The sequence below is a fragment of the Blennius ocellaris genome (assembly GCF_963422515.1).
Source record: "Blennius ocellaris genome assembly, chromosome: 2".
Taxonomy (NCBI): domain Eukaryota; kingdom Metazoa; phylum Chordata; class Actinopteri; order Blenniiformes; family Blenniidae; genus Blennius; species Blennius ocellaris.
In genome coordinates, this window is record NC_137651.1 from 21868874 (window position 1) to 21886205 (window position 17332).

Below are 17332 nucleotides of genomic sequence, written 5' to 3' on the forward strand. Positions count from 1 at the left end.
TAACTTTTTAAGTATCAAGTGCAGTTCCAAGAATTAGGGTAATTAATATGGCGGCAAGCGCAATTAGGTCTTAAAGGTGTGCCATGGTCAGATATATACATTATTTAACCACCAAACAATCAATAATGGACGAGCTGTCCTCTGTGATTAGTACAGTCTTCCTCAGAATGATCGCAGGAAAAAGCCTGGGTGTGATTACAGCATATAAATACAGTCCTGACTGAGGTGGAGACAAAGATTCTTGTCAAAGACGGCAAAAAACATCCATGTCGTATTCTTTTTCCCCCCTTTGTTTATTCATTGTGTCTTCCAAATGGAGGAAAGAAGTCGATTCAGACTGAGGAGAAAGTATTGGCAGGCAAGAGGAGGGTGAGGATAGATAAAGAGGAGGCGGAAGATCTTGGAAGCAAATAGGCCTGACTAAACTATCATTATGAGAGGTGAGTGTTAAAGGCTGAATGGCCTGTCATTACTTGCGCCCCGTCTCTCTTTCCCTCATCGTCCCTCTCCTCGCCCTCTTCTCATTATATCTCACCACTCCCCAGCAGTGGAGGACGAGCAATTAGATGGAAATCGTTGGCCGTGTGACCAACGCCACCAGTGATCATTGACTCTCTTCCTCCTTCTCTCGGCATCTTTTTGCAACGCAAAAAAAGATTCACCGATCACAAAAGTGTGATTTCAATCTTGCCTTGCACACTAACATGCTGGAGGATTGGGTTTTATAGCCGAGGTGAAGTTAAAGAAGGCTGGAGGTTAGTCCAAAGCTCTCAAGCATTTACAAGACCATAACTTCCAACAAGTGCAAAGTTTCTCAAATCCATCTGATTTCATGGCAACTTTACTTGATGTAAGAGTGAAAGAGTTGTCGCTGGGCTTGAACGGGACTGAATCTCCGTGCCATGTCCTCCCAGTTGGATCTGCTTTCAACCGGTCCACCAGAACACTTGTGCCTGTGGTCTTGATCAGATGTCTGATGTAGATTAACTCACAAAGCTATTGTACTCTTGGTTTCCCTGGTAAGTCCATAGTTGACGTGAGCAGACTTATTAAAATGGACACCCTTGTGTGTAATTTCCTGTCCGTGTTAATTTCCTACAGCTTTTGTTCACAGTCGAGAGCTTGAATGTAGATAATAGAGGACAGCTCATCTATATGATGTACCAGAATACTATTTTTAGCAAAAAATAAATAAAATAAAGTGCTTTAATACAATTACTTAACATCTCCCCCTCTGCAAAGAAACACTGCAGTTTGTTACGGCATTACAATATGTATTTCAACACAAAACCATATCCTGAGTTGGATTCATTGGTTTTTGTTTCCCCTACATTGGCACTGTGCAAAGTTTGTGTTACGCCTCGATTGTATGGGTGGAATTGTTGAGTCACTTCTTGCTCTTTGGCTCCTCTTTTCTGTTGGTGGTAGAAGTTGGGGGGTTTTAAACAGATTGGTCCAGTTGTAAATTATCTATATAAATTACTCGTAAACTCTTTAAGCCAAGAGCTTCAGCCATTATTGTTGCGTATCACTCATGTAGCTTCTTTGAGCGACTCTATACACAATCTTCTGGTATTGTGAGGTAAAACTGTTTGGGGAAAGTTTGGGAATATGTTGATTCGACTGGATTTAACAGCAGCATATCATAAATGTGTCTGAGATAAAATTATGACTTCTGTTTATTGTGATGGCATTTACCCCTTTAGAGTTCTAGGGTTTATTGCATGCTTCTTCAGCATACATCTCGTTCATTTTCATCAGTTTGCCATGCACAGAAAGCCTGATTCAATATCCAGCCTGGGCAGTAACAAATGACCTCCAATGAAGCTTTGTTTGTTTGATTTCCAGAATAGTCGGCGAGATGTGATCAGTCACATTGTACTGATTGCTACAAATATCTTTAAATGGCAATATATTCACAGTATAAAGTCAAAGTATATTACAAAACGATGAATCAAAATATGTTACATATTTTTTGTGGAAGTATTAGGACACAAAGTTTTTATTTATTTATTTAGAGTTGGAATGAAGATGTCATTTTGAATCCACTTTCTAGTTAAGAATTGCTATTGAATTATTATAATTTATTTGGAGAGTCCATATCTTTGGTGACCAAGCAATTGATTTTAAAACAGTGTCTGTTGGTTTCAACCAAATATTTTTAATTAGTTTCATCTTAACTCTACTTCATATACTTCAGAGTCCAAACCATGTTGGATTTTCACTTGTGACCCTGAGAAGATCCTGGAAATTCGGTTGTTTTTACTCCGTAAAAGTGATTGTCCAAAGTTACCGAATTCACAGAAATATATGGCAATTTATGCACACTTCAGTTTAGAATAAACACTTTCAGATGGCCACATGAGGAGGAGAAGGTGAGCGTTCGCTGGGGCGGGCGGCAGGCCATCACAGTGGTTGTCTGTGGCCGCCAGTGTCCGAGCTAATGGGTAATTAAAGCTGCAGTTGCTCCCAGGAGATCAACGCAGACACCCCCAACGACTTTGACTGCCAGAGGTCAGAGTTTTTCTCTCTCTCTCTCTCTCTCTGTCTCTCTTTAACCTATTTTCTTTCTTTGCCCCTCTCCTCTTCTCTCAACCCTCCTCCACTCCATCTCGTGCTTTATTCTCTGTCCGCCTGTCAATAATGTGACATCATTAATCTCAATTTCCTATCATTACCCCATTCTCCTCTTTCTCTCCCTCTCTCTTCACCTCGGCTTATTTCTGCCTTGTGGTCACAAAGCTCCCGTCACAGTGTTGCTGCTTACCGATCATTTGCCCTTGAGCGCGAGACAATATCCTCCATTTGCAGCGGAGTCGTAAAAAGGAATGGTAATTGGCGAGAGAGACTCCGTTCAGTGTTTGCACAGTACAGTACCTGCCTCCTTGTTCTGCCCGACCAGCCTGTGCAACTCGCACACAGACTTTAGCATTATGATGATGATGATGATGATGGAACAACCGATTCCCACAGTACAGAGCTGCTAATGAGGTATTTTGCCTGAAAGATTTACACACTCTGTTCCTCCCGCCAAAGCCAAGGTGTGCTATATGCTAAGTGGGAAGGTTACGATTGGAATGATATCCATGTTAGAGACTTGAAATGCCACAGTTCAGCAATTCAGCAGAGAGCAACAGTAATGAGAGTAATTAGGACACCGAATGTATAGTTAAGCTGTGTTTTGGTTTAGGGTTTTTTTTTTTGTCTGATTGAGCTGATTATAGAGATAAAAATAGAGTGCATATACAAATGTGGAATTAAAGTGGAGCGTACAAAGAACTTCAGCCTCATGTTTGTTTACACTCAAGAATTAATAATGATATTTAGATTAGAGTCATATTAATCACAGGTTAAGCAAAAAAAATGCAGCATGCATGAGATGATCGATATTTCACCCTTGGTGTGACAGGATTGCATCATTAGTCTGTCAAGTCTGTTTAAAGTAGTAATAGAGGTGTGTGATGAGATTGGGCAGGAACACACCAGACTGCAAGCTGATCATATATATTAACCACGAAGAAATGGAAGGGATCAACATTTTAGTTCCTCAGTGATTGATCCTGTCCTGTGTGCGAACGTGGCAGCTCACTGTGGATTTGCATTTCTTTTTAATATAATTAAACTCCTCTAACCCTCAAGGCAGTCAATAACTTGTGGCTGTACCCCAAAAAGACACAAAACACCATGTCTACCACTTTTTCTTTGTTTCAGAGGCCTTCACAATATTAAGTAAGTAGCACAAGTGTGCACATCTCTGTCAGGGATAGACCGAACCCAACAAACTGAGGTCAAATGAGCACTTTGCTTAATGTGAGCCCCGACATCATGAGCGCAATTTTGTCTTGACACCTTGACGTGGAACGCGGCACTAGCGTGTGAACGTTTCATTTCTATTAGGCAATATTACTTCAAGAAAAAACACTGATATGACAGATATCGGGGACAGGGTCATGTTTTGACTGAATGCAAGTTTCAATTGATTCCTTTCTATCAATGTTTAACGGTCTTGGTGCTAGATAGTTTACAGGTTGTTTTGAATTTCGGGTTTGAATGAGTAAAGAAATCAATGTCCGGGTTAACTTTACTTGGGCTTGAAACAACATTGTTGCTCGCAGTACTCTGAACTCCCCCAAGCACCAATGGAAATCCTTTAAGTCACTAGCATGGTGGGTAATTGTTTGGTAGTCATAATATAAAAAGTGTTTTGGTGACATGATGAACGAATTTAGATGAACCCTCTTCACTTCTGCGGTTCCTCATAGAGGGTTGCACGCAGATCATGTTCACACATCGTGCTGTCGGAGAACACGGCAGGGAGCAGAGCTTATAATAAGGTCATCATTTCCCTCCTCTCAGAATTCAGCTGCTGCACTCCTGTCAGAGACGGTGAACCTCCTAGTGGACTACTGTCATTATTATTAGATGTACAACTCCTCCTCCAATCCAGGCGCAGAGAATGTAAAATGTAATTCGACTTGGCTGTGTCGCCGTGTAGCTGCCACAGCGACCGAGACCAACTCGGAGCAGAAGTCCAGCAGATAGCATCTTAATTAAAGCCGAGCATTAACCTCAATCAGTGGCTCCCAACGCGGCGCCAGGAGACCACATTCGGTCCTTTCGGGGTCTTCAAGAAAATGTCACACACTTAAATTTTAATTTTTTCCTCCCCAGATGTTTTGCAAATCCGTCCTTGATCTCACTTATTCGCCGCAGTGCAGCCTGATAATCGTATCGGACTGCCGCAAGTTCTCAAGAGGCCTTTTTGGATGCAAATGGGCTAAAGCTCAATTATCTAGAGATCCATGGCTTAGAAAATCTGCAAAACCTCCCACCTAATTAACTACTTAATTAAAATCTCTACATGAGAATGTGAACTTTTATGCCTGTGCCCAGTGACAGCATAATTCTTTTTAAAGTATTTTATTTTTCATGCGTTTCACGTATAAACAACAATGAGTGGAATCTGCTGTGCATGAAGATTAATTTGAAAGATCATACCATGTAAGGTGAGGTCTTCAAAGGAGAACATATTTTAAATTTATCTATGTTCACTTTAACACAAACACCCGATGTCACATTTCAGTGATTTGCGGTGTGTGGAAAAAATTATGGAAAAAAAGTGGGGGGAAAATTCAGAAGTGTAAAATCACAAGAAATCGTCTGACCCAGGCAAGGAGGAAAAATCCAATGATGGTCAGATTTATGAACTTAATTATGCTCAAGTGGAAGAAATGTTTAAAATCGGGCCAAAACATCCCAGGCTTCTCTGAAGCACAGCTGGAGGTGACCGTTGGCAATGATCCTCATCTCCCCGTAAATAATTAGCCCATATTTCATCACAATGGTTAGATTGTTTGCAGACCAGTCAAATCAGACATATTACGAACAGAATGGTGTTTTACAATGTCTGTGGGGGGGGATGTGTCTAAAGTGTCAAATATCTTATTTGTTTGCCGTTCACTCACAATCATTCAGGGGAACAAAAATATTACAAATAATGGGTGTTAACAAATGATGACATCATGTTTTCATGCATGTCAGTCATTTTGACAAACGACACAGAAATGGAATGCAGCCTCTCATCATTCCAAAGAAAAAAGCTTTCCTGCCTCTGCCAGAGAAGGAAAGTGGCATCGAGGTAAACTTTCTCATAAATTAGATTTTTCTTTGTACTCTCACCCAGTGCCCTCATTATCATGCAAATCATGTGTCCGATTTCATATTTTAGATGTACTTTTTTGGGAAGGGTGAAAAGTAGGCGGGCGCTTGAAAAGGTCATGTGAAGAATACATTAGCATGCACCGTTCTGCACGACGTTTCTCCGAATAACATGTTGCCGTGAATGCTAATCCTTCCTTTTTCTTTTTACCCCTCCACCTCTTCATTTGTTTTCTTTTCATTTTTTTTCCATCTCCCTCTAGCTGGTGCTGTTCTCAGGGAAGCTAAACACCATCGCCAGCATTGTGACCATTTTCTTCTTGTTGGTGTACGCCGCCGTGGACTTGGCCTGCCTCGCCCTCGAGTGGGCCTCCGCTCCCAATTTCAGGTACATGCATGTATCCCCTAAACACACTCTTCTCTTCCAATGTTTTTTTTTTTTTCCCCTCCCCATTTTTGCCAGCTTGCTGCCACAATGAAGGCGTGCTAATTAAAAGACATAAAACTGGCCTCTGCCTACATGCTCAGGTTGGAGAGGGACCAAGAATAAAACTGTAGTGTATGTATTTCGGGAAGGAGTGCGACCGGAACACGATGGTTAAGTCATACATTACAATGCTTGAATTTACAGTGTTTGCATTTGTGTATTATTGCCTGTTGCTCCCGGGAATGTTTTCTCTACAATCTGTGAAAAGCCTCTCGAAGCGACGGGGTCCACCACACCACCAGCTGCATACATCCGCCCCATGTCGGGATTTATCTTACTCTGGTTAGTTGTGCGGCACAACTTCTTGTGGCTGCATTTGGCAGTAGAGAGGGAAAAACTCTAAACTTAAGGTTGAGCTGAGGTGCTGCACCACCCATTTACTAGTAATATTAGTATTTGATCAGGGGCTCCCAACATTCCCTCCCTGGAGCACTCACCAGATTACAACACGCTGCAGAACCTCTCTCCAATTTGTCAAAAAACCTTAAATGTAAGACAAATGCTGGTGTATACGCCCACTTGAGCCTTTATACATAAGCCAGCATGTACCTTGAAAATAAATGCGATCAGATTTTCCAGCTCTGCTCTATAATAGTAGAAATTGTCTCAGGGTCTTTCTTTGACGTGAATTCTCAGGCCCCATTTGCACAGCTTGATGCAATGTTTCATACAAGCGAAAACAGAAAACTTTCACTGTGTTTTAGGGTCTATTTACACAACAGCGGTCGGAGCCATTTCAAAAGCTCCGTCCCCATGGAAACTGTAAAGGTTCTGAAACGCTGCCACTGCTCATGCGAACCACAGCCGTAGTAAATAGTTCTTCTGCACATGTGGGGGTAGATGGAGAACAGCAACCATGGTGGCTTCCACAGTGTACGGAATACTCCCCTGGGATAGTTGATTCACCTGTAATAGGAATCCATCTTGGTCATCTGTCCGGCCTAATGGTGGCAAACATCGTAAACCAACTGGAACATTCTGAAGTCAATCCAAATCTCTTATTGCACTGATTCTTGGCACTACAGACATTTATTCAGCTGCTTGATAGTACATGAAGTGGACTGAATTGCATATTAGAACTGTCACTGCTGCAGTTTGGAGGTGTTAGGAATTGAGTACTTTGCTTCAGGGCATTCGCTGTTGAGGAGTGAGTCACCTGTAAGATGAAACACTCCAACAGCACCAGCCTTTTGATAGGGAAACAAGAGCACTTATAACAATGGGAGCTATGCACAAAAGCACAGATAATTTTCCAATGTCTCTTATAAAAAAAGGTCACCAAAAAAGCAATATGCAAACAAAATTGCTTTATAAGTATTTTTCCAAGAAAAATGTCACATCTGGGTGACTCTAGTTTTAGTCCTTATACCGTGTGATGGCTCCATATGCTGGAACTGCTGCTACTCTGAGCTGGTGAATCATATATGAGACAATATATTTTAGTGTATAACCTCTGGTACGTTTGGTTGAAGTGAATGTCAGTGTGTGTACTGTAGAAATAAAATTCTGCATGAATCAGTAATGAACTCTGATCTGTGTGTGGTGTGAGTAACCAACTATTTGAATATTTGATTTTCAACACAGCCATCAAACATTCCTTGTGCTGCTGGAAAAAAGGACTTGAACAATAGATTTGATCAGTATTTGAACCTCTTTTGGCAACAATTACCTACAACAAGTTCTCTAGTAGTTGCTGATCAGGGCTCCATGATTTTCATGGTGAACTTTGGACCATTTCTTCTTTGAGATCTTCTTCAATTCAAACAGATTCTTAGTAGAGGTTCAGAGCATCCTGTGAACATCAGAATCTGAGTTTCAGCTGGTGGGCACAAGCCCTGTTATTACATAGGATACGCCAATAAACAGGGAAAGACATTTTCCTCGAATTTAGATTATGTTGTGGTGTTTTTGGAAAGCATCACACTTTTCCTATGCAATGTTTTGCGTATAGCAGATTCATAAGCCGGTTCCAACGTTCCTACAAGCCTGCAGCTCTTGTACTCTGGTTCCTTTGAAGAACTATGAATGTATAATACAGCAAAGTATTACATTTATCAATCGTTCGATTAATTGTGAACCCATGGAGATTGAACGTTTTTTCCTTCTGATGATGCACCTGAAGCTTTCTTGATAGAAATGTCAGATCAGCAGATGCTTCTTGTGAGTGGGGTTTGGATGTTTCTAACATGGGTTAGCTTGTTTTGCCGTCATGAGCTTAACTGAATGTTTCATTTTGTTCAATGAAAAGTTTAGATATTTAAATCGACTGTTGGAATTAAACACATTGGCTTTGGCTGTATCTAGAACTCATACACAGATCATATCTCATATATGATCTCATAGGATTATAGCCAGTTCATGCAGAATACAAAAACATTTTAAAAGGGTCACACATTCAACAGTTTGTTTATCACAAATACCTACAAAAGTTTCAAACACATCTCAGTCGTGCATGTCACTTATCCCTTGTATCATACCAGTGTCACAGTATCTATCTACGACCACAAGAGGGCACTGTCGACATCAACCCGCAGCATTTGGTGAAGAATCAGTTGCTCAAGAGTGAATGGGATGGAATAAATAACTTTGTGCACAACCCAGCGTTTCCTCTGGTGTCTGCCCACTATCTGCTCGGACTGTGTTATCAATGGGTGACCGCTGGCGAAGGTTACAGGACACAAAGTTTAGCCGCAGAACTTCAGCTACCGTGCTCTCCCTCTTGGCTAACGGGGGCCCCCGGAGCTGATAAGGGGACTTGTTGTCTGGCCGTCCGCCTGCTTCGGTTGCCTTCTCATCCTCCCATGACTTTATTATTCCCTTTAGTTCTCTGTTGCTGTGTCACCAGGCACATTTTGTACGTCATGTGTTTATGTGTTTAGTTAAACTTTGTTTTTGTTGGCTTTTTCAACTTTCTCTCTCTCTCTCTCTCGCTCTCCCCCCCGCTCTGTCTGGCTTTCTCCCACATCTCTTTCCAGGCGAAAAGAATTAAAAGCCATTTAGCGCCGTCTCTCCCCCTGAGAACTGCTCTGTAATTAGCATAACTAATTTAGCAGAAATATTTCCCTTTTCCTTTAAATTTGCGGTTGTTTAGGAGGGAGGGAGAACGTATGATGTGGCGGAAAAGATGCCTTTTTGTTCACTGTGTGTCTGTTTATGTTGTCTTAACACAAGCGAAGGTGAACACGATACAGGAGTCTTGGCACTTGTCTGACATCTTCATCACACTATGGTGAGTGCATAGGAAATGCACGAGTTTGCTTTTTTTTTTTTTTTTTTTATCTGCACGTGTGCGATTTGCGGGGAGAGAATTATGTTGGCTGCGGCTTTATCGGCTGCAGAGAGCACTCCTCAGGGGTGTTGCTGCGTGTCCCGCTCACAGCAGCTCGGACGAGTGGCTTAAAAACGCTTGAACACATGCATGTTTAACAGAGGGGTCACTGGCTACGATTCAGGACACAACTGAGCGCTTCACGCTGGCGCCAAAGGATATCTGTGAAACTCACAGATGCTGTGACCTTCAGTCAAATAGACACTGGCAGCTCAACAGAAACGTACAGTTTTTTTTTGGGGGGGGGGGTTGTTCGTTTACTGGAAAACAAAACTGCAGTATTCTCAAAGTCGGCTTTGGATGTGCTACCACGAGCTTCAAAAACGTAAAACTTTGTTGGGCCTGTCCTTTGTATGAAGTCAGAGTGATTATTTGACTGGAACATATTAAATGAGATTGGGGGTGCGTACAAATCCAGATGGATCATCATCTTTGTCTGGCTGGAAGTGGGAGAATAGGTTGTTAAGGGATCATTATGTCTTAATGACGGGGGATGACTTGATGACGGTTGACGATAAAGGTGCAGGAGCTTATTCAGACCAGACATTTTGATAACATAATTTCTAACACCGTTAATTAGTCTTAATGGATGATTTTGGACATGACGAGTTTTTCTGTAGTTTCAAGAACAATGTGGGAGCGTTACCCTTTGGAAAATGGTGGTGCCGGCTTGTGACGGTGGCAGCGAACAAAAACTTTAATCCTCACAACCTTTAAAGTCACTCCTCATTAGCTCCTTTCCTTGTACTGAGCCAAAGGTAGCCGTACGGTATAATGCAGCATTTTGTAAGCCATACATCTTTCATTAAAAAAAATGTAAATACCAAAGGTTAACATGACAACGTTAAAAGTGAAATAAGTTTCCAATTCAGACATTTTTTTTCGTGTTTACACAGCAATGTTTTGAAAACGATGTCCATTTCTAGAGAAATGGTAGAAACTGAAAACTATGTAGTTTAAATCTTTGGCCACTACTGAGTACCAAATTGTTTCTGGGGTGATTTTCTATGGAAGTCAAAGTGCAACTCTTCAGGAATCACATATATATATATATATATATATATATATATATATATATATATATATATATATATATATAGCAACAAGTGAAGCCTAAAAGAAGTCGTCCAACATCAGAAGATTGGCAAAAAGTTGTCAATCAGTGTCACATAATGGTTTGGGATAAAGAATAAAGGTTTAAGATTCACCAGCAATGAGTCCTGATCTTAATGCCGCTGTAAAATAAGGTCTTCATACTCGCACGTTGAAGAGTTCGGCATTCACACCAGACCCATGCTGTGGGTAATTGATTGATAGAACAGACATTTCGAAGTCATGACTGCCAGGATTCCGAATGTAAATATAAGATATGTAGATCATTTGCTGGAGTCAAAGAAAGATTTTTGCGGAATGCAAGTATTGTGCATCGCGTCACATGTTGCTGACAGGTCATACTAGGGTAGATGTCAATTACATTTTTATTTTTAATCTTTCCTTTTTCAGAGATCCGTAGAAACTTTAAAAAAAAAAAAAAAATCCTGTCTGATGTCTGTTAATCTCAAACAAGATCCAGGCTGCAATATCTGCCTGATGATAAACCAACCTCAAAGATGAAGACCTCAGGACTGAGAGTAGAAGGCCGGTGTGACAGCTGCTCATGATATATTGTGGATTATATCATAAAAGAAGACGAACCGTTTTAGGTGGAGAGTCTCTTGACACCATGACAATAAAGTGTGCTCCATTATGTTGAGCGATAAGACCAGAGGACTCTCTTGTATACACTGTACGATGAGCTAAAGGACAAGTAACATACAAATCTATTGTCATTATCTTTATCAAGTCGTCTGCCTGTCAAATTATCTTTAATGCAGTATCGCTGGGATTTCTTACTGTGACAGACTGATATAATTCTGGTGGCCAAAGTTTAAGGATTTCAATCAAAGTCATGGTGACTTCATATTGCCCCCCTTTTTTTTTTTATGAGGTCAGTATCGGAGAACAGCTGTAAGCCTATGTCTTCACAGATACTCACTTCAACTCCAATATGAACATATTGAACTGTGTTGACCAACGACCTTGAAAATATGTGGTTGGTACCCAATTCTGATTGAACTGTCAAGACAATTTTGAGCCCCAGCGTTTTTATCAACCCTATTTAAGAAAAACTGGTATAGAAGACAGATGGATTATCGAAGATGGACATCTCTTTAGCTTAATCGTCTGAGAAAACGTACTTTCAACTTGAAGTGACTCACTTAGTACAGTGAAAAAAAAATACCATGAAAAATTTTAGAAACTTGTATTAACTTCCTGGACAGCATTGGAAAAATATTAGTTCACAGGTTGAAATACAATTACAAAGTGATATTAGATTTGCAAAAAAAACAACATTTAATGAGAATTGCCCGGGTAAGTTAAGTACTAGGAACAAGTGAACACTTTACGCCTTTCCCTCACCAACCAGCTACTTCAAATCTGAAACCCTGAATGTAAGGCATCTTACTCACAAGTCTTCTGAGGTTCCATTAACCAAGTCTCAGAAACTAAAACCGTCTTCATGAAAATAAATTGTTGAGTCTGAGATTGACTTAAGATCTTCAATCTCCGAGAAATGTTAAAATCACTAACCAAGAAAGTAGATTCAGAACAATCAGGCCCTTTTCGCTTCTCGTGCACAAATTGAATTTGTTCATGCACTTGTGGTCTGGGGACCTTTACCAGGTCCATGTCTATGTGCATCTCGTCTTATCTGCCGTTTTTCCTGACGTAACGTCTCTGATGTTCACTGACCTCCCTCACTTATAGGCTCTGGCATTTCCTGGCAGTCTTCTCTGGGCGTGTCTGCTTGTTCTATCATTTCTGTCCCCACTTCCCCTCAAATATGAGGTGTCTTTTGGCTGAGTGCCACGTCTCCTCCTCCTCCTTTTTCTCAATATCCCTCAGGATTTGATTGGTGGTGTGTTTTTCCCTCTGTCCTGGATGATTTTGCTGTATCAGCTAAGTGACATCAGTCGCGTGGCGACTGAACATAGGGACTGTACAGACAAAAAGGATAAGTGAGGGAGGGTCGGGAGGAGCTTTTATCCTAATTACAGCCACACTCCGGGATGGAAGGAGGATAAGATTAGAGAATTGTGGGCCATGACGATGTCAAGTGATCAACTCGAGAGGAAATGAAAGCAGAGTTTGAAGACAGTAGACGTAGAAAGAGAGGGAACGAGCGAGGTTAAGGCTGGAATGTCAAGATGTTGAGATCCATTTGAAAAATTGCAGAAAATCTTAGTTTTAATACAATTGCTTGCCACATGAGAGGTTTTCACTCATCTGTCTATTCAAAAGTAAACATCTGTAACCCCACCCGGTCCCAGCCTTGAAGAGCTGCTAACCACCCATTTATCAAGCTCTTTTATAATTTGGATGCCGGGTTTGTTTTCCCATCAAATCGGATTCTCTTCCACTGTCTGCTGACAGGATTGTGTTTTTGTGACTCATCTGGAATGTAAAGGCGGCAAAGAGGGATCAAATAGAACCCGACGAAATGGCAGAGTTGACAGTTTTTGAATTTTACAAAGCTGATTTTTAATCCCAACACTGGCGATTCATGTTAAACACCTCAGTCAGCTCCATGCCGGATGTCAGAAGGACCACGGGGGGTTAATGCAGGGAGAGAATTTCCCTTTTTTTAATCAGTATATTGTTCAGAAATGCCAACGCCAGCATTATGAATTTTAGTATTCTCTTGCTGAGATGTAGCAAAAAAGTTTTAACTTGACAAACAAGGCAAAATCAATATGGAGCTATTAATGACTGTAAAGTCAGAGAGGAGACGAACCTTTACCGACAAGTTCTGCTAAAGGAAATCTCACTGATAAACATGATTAGAGGTCAATTTCATGCCCCTCCCTTCAAAAAAAACAACCCAAAAGTGTAGACAGTCTTGGGGTAAACCCATGTGAGAACAAAATGCTGTAAACATTAACAATGGCGGGACTGGGATTCTGTGTCAAATATAGATCAGATCAATGCAAAAACTTCCAAATCTCATAAACCATAGTAATTTATTTAACTGGACAGATCAGACATTAAAACCGAAACTTGTACAATTCCATGTAAAAGCATTGGCACATTTCAATGTTCTGGCAGCACCTCATTAGAAAAACATGGATCAGACCGCAGATGTTTTGGGTCAAGTCTTTTAATGCCCAGTTTTTGTTCGTCTGTGTGAAATGCAACCTCGGCTTTTGTTTTCTCAGCTGGAGGTTGACTGCCGGCCTTGGGTTGTAACGGGTTAATGGTTCAGTTTCCTTTCTTGTCGTCAATCAATGTCTCCTTCCTCCTCTGATCACATCGACGAGGCATGTTCATCCAGAGATGGATATTCACCTAAAAGCCTATAGTTGGATGGAGAATTTGTCCATTTCAAGTCTTTCCATAAGGATATTAAACCTTCTTGTTCCCAATGATAAAATGCTTGAATGTTATGAGTGATTTCAAATAGACATGCTTTATAATGTACCTGTATCCAATGATTGGATACCTTTAACTCTTAAACGCCTTAAAACTGTTAAATACTACAAACATTAATAATACCACAAATTAGTTGTCTTTTCTAAGTTTTCCCTCTTCTTCCAAACCAAATATAAAACATTCGTGTTGAGCTGTTTTGAGCTTTAAGCTTAAACGTAGACTTTCTGGTTTCCACCTTTCAGATCTGTGTACATTCTCTTTGGCTCCGTCTTCATCAGTGTAGACGGCTTGACCAACAGGATGACTAATGGCTGCCTCACGGCCATTTCTTTCTTTTGTGTCTTCTCTTTGAATTCATCTTTCCGGCGGTCTCGCCACACATGAGCACATCCCCGCTGCGTCACATTCGGTGGTTGTTGCTTTCATGCCTCTTTACAAAGAGCTTTAAGACCGTTAGTGGATCTGTGGAGGAAGCGGGCCGGTCATTCGAGCGGCGTCGTGCAATTACAGCTGGTAACCATTTGGATTGTTGACGGAGCGGCACAGCTTCAGTTATTGCAGGGAAATCGGTGTCAATGACACAATCCTCCAAAAACACGAGCACTCCCATCAGACAAAGTACCCCCCCCCCCCCCCCCCCCCCCCCACGCTCATTCTTGCTTAAAAGCGCCACACGCGTGCCCAAAGCGCACTGAGCACAGCTAATGCACCCTACTCTCTGCTTTCTGCAGAAGTCCATGCAAACAAACAGTGAGAGATCTGTGAGCAGTAAGCAGCAGCAGTGTGGCTTTTGTTTTAATTGATCTCGTCTCAGCTTTAACTCCACATTTGTTTTGACGCTGCTGTGAAGTTACGCATTAGGAAATGACTGCGTGCGTATGTGGAGAATTTGCATTTTTAATTGCCTTTCGTCAAACACTGAGACCTCATTTGGTTTGGATCAACGCTTTTTGAAACTTTGACAATAGAATTTATATAACTTGCCAGCCTCAACACCTCGTAGGTGTCAGGCGTGCACTTCAATCATGTTTATCATGCAGCACCGCCAGTGTGCTCATGCCCACACTCGTTAGCATTTAGCACAGCTCAGAATCACGTGCTGAGGAGTTAAACTAATAAACGACATCAGGCGATGAAGTTGCTGATGTAAAAAAACATCTTTTGTCTGCTATAGATAGAATATCATTTCTAATCTGCCTTACTTCTGTAGTTGTCATTAATATTAAAGAATCTCTAAACCACTGACGACCTGGTCGTCTCTTCTCTACCTGTGTGCCGCCGTTGATGGCGGATGACGTCATGTGATTCTCCCCGGGCTGTATCTGTAACTTTGTGAGTGTAGTTTAAAACCTTCTGCGTGATTCTGGTGTTGGTATTGGTGAATCCCTTGTATTAATATCATACAATGAGGCTGTTAAGTTGATATGAGCAGACGTTTTCAAAAGTTTTTTGTTTTTTATGCATTAATTAGTCGTAAAATTGATCTGATGTGCGCATTAGTCCCATGTTGAGACAACCACAATGTGCTGTTCCGATTACCACACAACCTAATCTACTCATTCATGTCTTTATTGAAAGTACTTCTTTAAACATTTACTGTGCCGCTGCAAAAAGGATGTGAACCTTGACTTGAATGATTCATCACATTCGTTCGGCCGCAATAAGCTGAACCCAGCTCTTCTAATAGCTTTTGATCAGAGCTGCATAATGTTCAAGAGGACCTTTGAACCATTATCGCTCACGGAACTGCTTCAGCTCATCCACATGCGTGGGATATCTGTTCTTAACGCAGCTCAGCAGCTCTGTTGAATTCACATCTGGACTCTGACTGGGTCACTTAGGAAACTGGATGGTTTTGTTCTTTAATTCCTTTCAAAGCTATTCTGTAATTATTGCAAAAAAGACTCCAGACAAATGTATTTTTCCTCAGTAGTTCCTATGAGATATTAAGGAAAATGTTCTGTTTTCAACAGAGTTCTTTATTTAAGCTTCTCTCAGGTACAAATAAACTCAAGTGATCCAAACTAAATAGTATTATGTCCTTATTTTAGATCATTTTAACTATTACAGCTAATACAACACATTATTATGTGTCCCTTTTCAACTCCTTGATTCAAATGATAAATTATGTATTTGTTCATAAGCCCAGGATCTGTTCCAGCTACCCTGAATTAGATAAAGTAATATAGAAGATGAATGGATATCACTGTTAAATTGTTTTATTATTGATGCTTTTGGCTAACACAATGTAAACGTTTCTTTTTCAGTTCTGTAAATTTGTTGGTACACATATAATGGGGGGGAGGGGGGTAAAGCAAAGGAATGCAACACCAAGAATAACATGAGACTCCTTGTCTTACTGCATCAACCAACTGGTACTGAACTTCAGCTGGTTAATTAACCCTTGAACACAATTCTGTTTGATAGACTGATACACTTTGAAATAGATTTATTGTTGCTATTGCCGTCATAGTTTGTCAAAAAAAAAGCACCTACTGCATCACTGTAATGTGATTAACCATTGTGTTATAGCAGACATGATCACAATAACAAATGGAGCCAAAATGCCCACTTGATCATATATATGCTACTAACCTTAAACTGTTTATGTTGCTTTATGACTCCTCAGTGATGCAGATGAAATAAGTAATTCTGACTCTGACTGTACTATGTGGGCAATTAAAACTAAAGCCATTGGACCAAAATCCCCATATTGTTTTGTTTTTTGTAAAATAAAATAAAAAAAAAAAAAATTTGCAACCCGCTTTAGTTTTAATAAATGGTACTAATACAAACAACAATTAAAAAAAAAAAAGCATTTATTAAATGTTTCCTAAACATTTTCCTTTCAGCAAGAGCTCTGAACATCTGTGGAGACGATATTTAGACTTGCATATGACACTGAAGTTTCCAGTGAAACCCAGACAAATGAAATAGTTTAATGGGTGTAGCAGCGACGTGAAAGATTTCCTCTGTGCTGGTGAAAATTACTTCATTTTCCAGATGGCACTGTCACTCTCAAACTGCTATACTTCTTTACTTTTGACATTTTTTAGAAGAGAATTAGTTTACGTTCTTTTCCAACTTCTGTTCATTCAAAACATATTAAAAAAAATAAATAAATAGTTCAGAACTTGAGAAAAGATTTAATGCACTAAACACTATTAGATTGCGTCGGTGTTCCCAATACAATGGTTGATTTTTTTTTTTTTTTTGCATGATCATAACTTATCATTGTACCAAAGCAAATCTCAAACCACTTGAAGATGATCAATACCTGTCATGTTTAAAGTCTTAAAAAAACGACCTGAAAAACCAACATAATTCTTCATTTAATGAAAATAATCCACCTCTGCTTTCCAAAACAGATCCAGTAGTGTGGGAATAAG

General features: G+C 40.4%; 1 protein-coding gene across 1 annotated transcript in view; it reads left to right on the forward strand.

Annotated features, from left to right (window-relative positions):
- The window catches only part of LOC308143677 (solute carrier family 12 member 9), a 69001-nt gene that overhangs the window by 38722 nt on the left and 12947 nt on the right, over positions 1-17332 (forward strand). Inside the window, exon 9 of the mRNA XM_080514562.1 lies at positions 5922-6046. Coding sequence (XP_080370688.1) covers positions 5922-6046 — 125 coding nt within the window. The remainder of the gene's footprint in view (positions 1-5921; positions 6047-17332) is intronic.